The sequence below is a fragment of the Galeopterus variegatus genome, unplaced genomic scaffold (genome assembly GCF_000696425.1).
Source record: "Galeopterus variegatus unplaced genomic scaffold, G_variegatus-3.0.2 Scaffold3819, whole genome shotgun sequence".
NCBI lineage: Eukaryota > Metazoa > Chordata > Mammalia > Dermoptera > Cynocephalidae > Galeopterus > Galeopterus variegatus.
Window position 1 is genome coordinate 111330 of NW_007729930.1, and position 7937 is coordinate 119266.

The 7937-nt window shown below is 44.5% G+C and overlaps 1 protein-coding gene across 1 annotated transcript; it reads right to left on the reverse strand.

The window, feature by feature from the left end:
- Window positions 1–643: 643 nt before the first annotated feature.
- TSLP (thymic stromal lymphopoietin) lies at window positions 644–6746 on the reverse strand. The gene is made up of 5 exons (XM_008586074.1): window positions 6693–6746; window positions 5095–5316; window positions 4174–4218; window positions 3435–3569; window positions 644–1443 (listed from the first exon to the last, which is right to left on the reverse strand). The coding sequence occupies exons 1-5, from the start codon at window positions 6744–6746 to the stop codon at window positions 1255–1257; spliced, it is 645 nt and encodes a 214-aa protein (XP_008584296.1). The 3' UTR covers window positions 644–1254.
- Between the last annotated feature and the right edge of the window lie 1191 nt (window positions 6747–7937).

The following is a 7937-nucleotide window of genomic DNA, read 5'->3' on the forward strand; positions in this document are numbered from 1 at the left end:
TCCTCACTACTGGGCTGAAGGCTTGATCCACAGTAGGTGCTCCTTAAGTACATATTGGATACAGAATATAAACTTCCTCTTACCTGCAGCCAGGTAAGACAGATTTAGGGACATTGAAATTCCTCTCTTCTATCAAGACTCAGCTCTGACCCTTAGGGCAGTGGTCAGTGGAATATTTCTACTCACTGAAAAAATTCAGTGTATTCTCATGTGCTCTATTTTGGCCTGGGCTCTATGGCTAGGGTTGCCCCTCCTTCTGGTGTTCAGAAGATTCTATGTGGAGGGTGAATGAGAGGGTGCCAGTGGCTCTAGCATGCAGCAGGCATTCAGGAATGGATTTGACACCTGCTGTTCATCTTTGCTTCCTTTGTCTTTTTTCTTGTTTGAGGAAAGTTCAACAGGAGAAAGAAGGAAGGAATAGTGACATAATTTCAGAAAAGGATCTTTGGAATGTATCCTGAAGCTGCACATCTCCAGATATTCTCTCCTATGGGCAGGGCCAACAGGCACAATGAAAGGGCGGAGTGGTCAGTGTGCTCCAAGGATGAGTGGAGGTAAAGACCTGAAGAAAAGTGATGTCCCTTAGAAAAACATGGGTGAAAACTGTCTACTGACTCAATTTAAAAGATCATTCATAAGAAACTTATTTGAGAATTATTTTATTAAGAAATATATAGTGTCAATTTCAAAGGACCATGTACATTTTCAAAAGTGATCAGAAAATAAATTAAAGATACATTCTATAAATTTAATATACATATATATATATATATATATAGTAGCTGTAATAAAGGCACTTCTTCAGAATCTACTTGCATGTCAGATAATTTTTAAAACTTGGCTTAGAATACTTTCACAATATTTTGCTTGAAAATTCTTTCAAATTGCTTCACGATACATACAACTATTTGTGCACTCTCTTTTGCTTTCATTTCCTTCTTTTGTAAATATTTAATATGAGAACACACGCAGTGTCATTACATGTAAAAGAAATGCCTGCCTTGTAAACAGAGGTTTAGATGCTATCACTGAGTTCAACTTTTTCTCCTTTTTCAAGGAAGTTCTTCTTTCTTACTTCCATGAAGCCAGTCATCGATATTATAGAAGTGTCTCCTGACATTTGAGGGATAGTACTTCCTCCACATTAAAAACATACATTAAACAATTAAAATTTACAAAAATAAGTTAAGAAACCCTTCTGTAATCAAAGAATAACTATTGGTAGTCTTTTAAAAGTCACCGTGAGTTACTTTTTCATCTACTTAATGAAGATGATTTACTTTGGTGCTTCGAGATATGACTGTAATTTAGATGGTTTCTTTTGTTTCCTTTAATTCGACTGAAACGACGCCACAATCCTAGTAATTGCGAGGCTTGCTTCAGGCATTTGTTTGTTGTGACTTCTCTTTTCTTTCTATTCTTCTTTGCCTGGGTATTATTTATCTGTAGAATAGGAGAATCAATAGTCAAAATTAAGTTTCTCTAACTTTAACAATTGTTGAGTAACAGGTTATATTATTTTCTCTATGCAACTCCATCTCTTAACATATCCCCAAACCACCTGCTTATTGTATACTAATCTGTACTTTCTCCAGAGGAATGCCCTCCTGTCTCTCCAGCCATTTACTCTGGCTTCAAGGTCAAGCACCTCCCTCACAAAGCCTCTGCTAATTGCTCAGACCTTTCTTTTGGAAACTCTTAGTGTTCAAGAGTGTTTGTCATTTAACTTGGCTGCCACTTACATGATGTTCTTATTATTGCATCATGGGTATTCCCCATAGTGCTGAGCACAGCATCTTATGCATAGGAAACACTGAATATTTATTGAATGATTAAATGAATGAATAAATTGATGATTTCATGATCTCCCTGACAAATTCTTCAAAGGCAGGACCTATCTTCAGACTCTTTATAGATATAATTCAGTAAACCTAGTCTATTATTTGGACCCAAAGTGCTCCTGCTCCTTCCCACCACCTACATGTGCCACAGACACCTGAAGACTTATTCTGAAGAGGATTATGCTGTATTCCTTCACCTGAATTACCTTTCAGTAGTGGCAGACTGGGCCTACTAGACACATGGTATTTAGACTGATAAAGTTTGTTGAGTTACCAAGCAAAGATCTTACAGTCTAAAATCTGATATATCATTATTAAGTATTATTGGTTTTAGACTTCCCTTTTGGGCTTGGGAGGAAACTGAAATAAATTTCTCCAGATTCTTCCTTTCTCACATGCTGTCCAAGAACTTGATCTAGCCTGTCCTCTGAGCTCTTCTTATATAGATAAATTTATTATGGCCATCTGTAGATTTGCCAGGGTCTCCTTGATAATAAGGCATAGAGCCAAACATCTTTCTCATATGGCTGCCTGGTATCGAGTTTCTAACTCAAGCTCAGTACGGATCAGCCCTATGGTTTCAATCCTCAGCCTCTAAAAAATGACATTCTTAACCATCCAGACACTCAGATCTCAGATTGATAAAGTACATCAGGTTAATAAGCAGCAATCACATGTATCTGCACTTGTCTCTGTCTTTCTTAAACTTGTTATCATGAAAATAAATTCTCTAGTTTAATTACCAGATAAATAAATATTTATTGAGTACATGTTATGTACTGTGCACTGTTCCAAGTGTATTGACTCATTTAATCCTCATAAACATCCTGTATGGGACTTACTACTATGATCCTTATTTTTGCCATGAAACCAAGGCACACCGAGGCTAAGTAACTTATCCAAGACTTCACAGAAGTTGCTGGGCTAGGATTCAAAAGCAGGCTGTTTCCAGAGTTCCTACTCACAACTGTCCACTATACTGTGTCCATATTTAAAGTTACACATTCATTCAAATGCATGTAACCACATATGCACAAATCTATTATGTAAAGAGACAGTAATAGCACCCATACAAGCAATTAAGCAAACACAGGGTAGAGATTTACTGTGTAATGTAACATTAGCAGAAAGAGGCCTACAATTTTTAAGTGGTAAGTCCAAGCAGTGTTGCTCAAACTTTGAAATGGACTGTAATCTCTTAAGGAGCTTCATCCCAGAGCTTTTGATTTTGAAAGTCTGCGTTGGATCCCTAGGAACTGGCATGTTGAACAGTCATCTTCCCATGCTCTAGAAGCCAGAACATTCTGATGTAGGAGCCTCAATGATCGTACCTTGAAACACTGACCTAAGGACTAGAACCATAATTCAGCCAATATTTATGATTCAGAATCAGAACCCTAGAAATAGGTGGGCTTGGGTCCGGTTGTCAACGTGGGACTAATTGACAACTTACAGCTTTTACCTGGCTAACTTGCTCTTCAAAAGATAAAATCTGAATAAAAATCACAGAACGACTAATTCACTAAAGCCCCAGGTTAACTCGTAGTCAGCTCCAAGGTATTACAAAGCGAGCGTCCGATGCATCTGGCTTACCTGAATTCCGGAGTAGCCTGGGCACTGCAGAGTAAGGGTAGCCTTAGTTTTCACGGCAAACATTTCCTTGTGGAGTGACGTGCAGCCGTGGGTGGGACTGAAAGTAACGCGCTGGATTTCAGTGAGGCAATCTGGCTGCTCACAGGCGGCAGAAAGAGAAAGGGGGAAAAAAAGGGGGAAGAGCGTTGGTAAGAATTGAGTGAAAGAGGCAGGCAGCGGGGGCGGAGGAAGAGCCGGATGCACACAAAGATGTCTCAAGAGCGAGGAGGTCACGGTAGAGGGGTGGGAGCAAGAACGAAGCCAGCAGAAGGGGCGTTGCGAGAGTAGCAGAGGGCGCTGAACCAGAAAGGACCGTCGCCCACGCTCGCCCCGCCCAGGGCTCCCGGCCGGGGAGAGTGCCAAGAGCTCCGGACCTCGGGAGGTGGTGCCCCTGACATTGTTCTCCCGTCTCAGTTCCCCATTTGCCTTTCCTTGAGGGTGTGTGTGTGTGTGTGTGTGTGTGTGGCCGGGGGCAACCTCTCTTGGAACCCCGGCTCGGTCTCTCGAGACACTTCCTCCCTCGAAACTGGAACAGAAGTGCTGTCTCAAGCTGGATCCAGCCCCGCGCTGGCGGCGCGGATGTCCCCAACCGGCTGGTGTCGCCCCGGAGCCCAGCCACCGCCTGGAGTTCTACGCTCTGCAGGATCCCCCTCCCTGCAATGCCTGGCTGAAAGCCGGCAGCACTGACCGCTTCACTCACCGGGTTGTTACAGGAGATGTTGTAGTTGAACTGGGTGCTTTTGGTCTGGAAGACAGAAAAAAACCAAAAAACAAAAAACGATAAGAAGGGTAAAACCTTTTAAATCCACAGGAAAAATCATTCTCCCGCCCCTTGCTCCCATGCTTTAAAGGTGCTCTGAAAGTAGTTTCCACTGAGGTACTTGTTTCCTATGTCATTGACAAGGCAGCGAAACAATTTAGTCTTCAGATGGTGCTGGCTGATGTTTGAAACCAGACAGGAGAGGGTCTGCGTCTTAGAGGGAGTCTTCCCTTCCCACCTGCCCCCAAGCAGGCACACCTGCACAGGGGACTACACATGTGAGCAAAAAGGCCATTTTGAGCAATAATGCCACTTCTTAAATGTCCACATCTGCCCTGTAGCCACTCATGCATTTCACACAGGCACACTCTATCCAGAAGTTTAAATAATCAGGAAAGTGTTTACTATTGTGTACTAAAAATATCAAAGCACACCATGTTCCATAATAGCATCCTGAAAAATCTAGGACACCGGAAAGACCAAAACCGCAGCTTCTGTCCTTAGCCGTCCTCACTCACAAGAATTCCCTCTCTTTGTACCACCTTCTTTCTGAAGCCCTTACCCACTCTTTTTACTGTGTAGCCAGAGTAGCACTTTAGCAGAGGGTGAGCACCCTTGATGCTACCTATCCATACCTGCTCATTAGCATCCACGCACTTAGAATACACTAATTTCTACATAGTCATTGTAGATGCCAATATATTTGAATATCACTTGTAAAAATTTTTGACAAAATGCTGGGTCATGACTTTGTCCAAAATTGTTTTTCTTTTCTTGAAAGTTAAATTGTAGTTTGTATGTCTATATGCCTACCCTTCCAGTGAGAGAACATTTGTTTTTTAAAAAATTTTCTTCACTTACCCCATTCATATATTTCTTCAGGTCACTAAAAATGATTTGGTCATACTCCACTCTAATTTTGTTAAAGTCACAGTTAGAGAAGTTGTAAGTTAGCACCAGCCCTACTAGTTGCAAGATGAGGATCTTCCTGAAAAAAACTGACAGAACAAACAGTAAGGCATTGGGCAATGCATTGGAAACCCAGTGCCAACCCAGTTTCACACTAAACTCTCCCCACCAAGACTAAATGGCCTCTAGATCCGCACACCCTGCCTTAGGGCCAGTGCTCAGGCACCAGTCTTGTCCTCTCATCCCCAGTCCATAGGAGGTGCATATTCACCCATGCTGTTGTCTTAAGTTGGAGTCTCCCTGATGCTCCAGAGATTTTTGGCTCCACATATATAACACTTGAACGCCTACGGGCTCTTTTCTCCTAGGCCAATGATTTTCTTCCATGTCATTCCCTTCCTTTATAGAATTCTGAATTGATGATGTAAAAGAAAAAAAAAAAAAAAAAGACTAGCCCAATCTATGGAATTTTAACATTAGTAAAATCATCAGGAATTTCCCTCACCATCGTCCTTTTATCTTTGCCCTAAACCCTTGATATGTACTTGAGTGTACTTTAAGAAATGAATATCTGCATCTTTTTCCTATGGGGCAGTTTCCATGACCGACTCCTTCTCTTGGGAAAAACACTCTCTGAAACCAGCAGCCACCCTAAGGACTTGGTACAGCTGCCCGTGCATCTGTGTATTTCTGAGCATTTCCATTGGCTACTTTCCACTAGTGTTTTCCCTTCTCTTTGGCTACTGATACGCTTATTTATGAAATGTTTCAGAGGATGCGTGCAGCCTCAGGCTTGGGAGGCGCTTCCACGTGAAGGCGTTAAATGTGCTATGCTGACCAGACCCTTAGGGGTGGGAACAATAAGACGTTGGAATGAATGGGAAAAGATCAGATGAGCCTCGTCCTCAAAATCCCTACTTTCCAAAGCGCCGATATTAATTTCTAGTATCTATTCTCAGTGACTGGGGGCGCCTGAGGGGCCGAAGTCTCCTTTAGCACGTTCTGTCAGGTGTTAAGAATTTTTAAAATCGCAAAGTTCAGCGCCCAGCAGACTTCACCGCCCTGTTCTGGAGGCCAGCGTAAGCGTAAGGGAAGCGGGGCCAGACCGCGCCTGCCTCCTGGTGCGCGGCGGCGAGCGCGCGAAGATGCTGTCCAGCGCGAAGCTCTCCCTCGGCGGCGCACGCTTCTGTGCGCCCTGCATCCCGGGCGCTTAGCCCCGCGCAGCGCAACCTGGACAACTTCGGTCACCTTGGACCCGAGCCCGGGCACCGGTTTTAGGGACGGGAGAAGCAGCGAGATGGTGGGCTAGGATTTGTACTCGCAAATCCTTGATCCAAAAAAGGGGTTAGTTTAAGCGCAGCCAGGCGCGTCAGGGAGAGTGCGGAGGGGATGTCTAGCAGCCTTTTGATCTCAAGTGGCGCTAATAGAGGGCTGAAGGGAGGGAAGGCCGACACCGATCCGGCTGCTAGGAAGAGCCCCGCTCTGTCCGAGCTTGGCCCGCGCCGCCCCGGGCCCTCCTGACACCCCACTCCCATCTTTCTCTTACCCACCTTGCGTTTAAGAGCCTGCATCGCCTTGGTCCTTGGGAAGTTCCTAGGAGTCATCGCCGAGAGCCTCCGAGGTTGGGCACCCCACGTGAATCCCAGCAAATGTCACAGGCCATGCAGCAGCTGGGAATGAGAGCAGGGAGTGGCGAGGGATGCGGGAAAAGCACAGACTGTGGGGAAAAGTCCAGCCAGAGGTGAACTTGCTTTTCGTAGAAGGCGCTCAATCAACAGCTGTATCAGTACAGCTGGACCTAGTTCGCTGGTGCTAGGACTAGGACGGGGGTTATGACAATAATGGGAATGTGGGAAAGCCTCTGAGTCACCGCTGACTTCAAAGATGGGCTTTTGGGGCCAAGTCCTGGACTTAAATCATGACATCATACTTCGGAAAAGAAGTTCCCCTGCTCTGGGCCCATCTTCTATCACCAGCTTCTCAGGGTATTGTGGGATAATGCCAAAGTCTGATTCATCTGTTGTGACATCAGAGATGATTCTCGTTGGCAGCTGGACACTGGATTGGCAGACAGAGCTAGAGACCCAGATTTCTTCACTGGGTTGGAATAGCTCCAAGGGACAAAGAAAAGGGCATGAGGGCTGCTTCTGCCACCCTCAGCTCACATGTCTTTCCCTTTAGTGGCTTGCTGCAGGGTCAGAGAGTGTGTGTGAGTCCCCACTAGAACCTCCAGCCACATCTCTTGATTGCTGATGGGGGCAGGGCCGGCAGAAAGCAGTCCCTGCTGAAGTTCTATTTGCATTCTTCTTATAACCAGGCCGCCTCCTTTCCTTCCTTTCTTCCTTTAAAACATTGTGTCTACGATCTGTATCTCTGTAGCGCTCTTTGTAGAGGTGAGGCAGGCAGGGTGCCTCCTCCTCCAGCATCCTGGAAGGTGTCTCTTCACTTGTTAAACACGTTGCTAAACACTTGTCCCTGTGGCGTCCAATTTTCTTATCTGTAATTACGTGACCTCTCCAATCACTTTAATTGTATCACTTTTCTGCTCCAAAACTTTTGGTAGACTTGCAGTTGCTTTGAGATTTACAATCGTCCCTCCACTGTTGACTAGAAGCTCTTTCCAGCCTTATCTCCTTCATTCTCCTAGGCTTCTGCCAATGAGTATCTGAAGGTAATTTGCTCTAAACATGCTTTCTTCTTCTCAACTTCACACCCCCAGGTGTGAGCTTTCTCATGTCACTCAGTGCTCATCTTATTTAACATCTCCTCCAAAAGTTGTCCCCTACGTAGATGTG

Coding starts and splice junctions, on each gene's coding strand:
- TSLP (XM_008586074.1), bottom strand. CDS start 6,746: ATGACTCCTAGGAACTTCCCAAGGACCAAGGCGATGCAGGCTCTTAAA. Junction 4,219..5,094: donor TGAAGAAATATATGAATGGG/GTAAGTGAAGAA, acceptor TCTGTCTTCCAG/ACCAAAAGCACCCAGTTCAA. Junction 3,570..4,173: donor ACATCTCCTGTAACAACCCG/GTGAGTGAAGCG, acceptor GCCTGTGAGCAG/CCAGATTGCCTCACTGAAAT.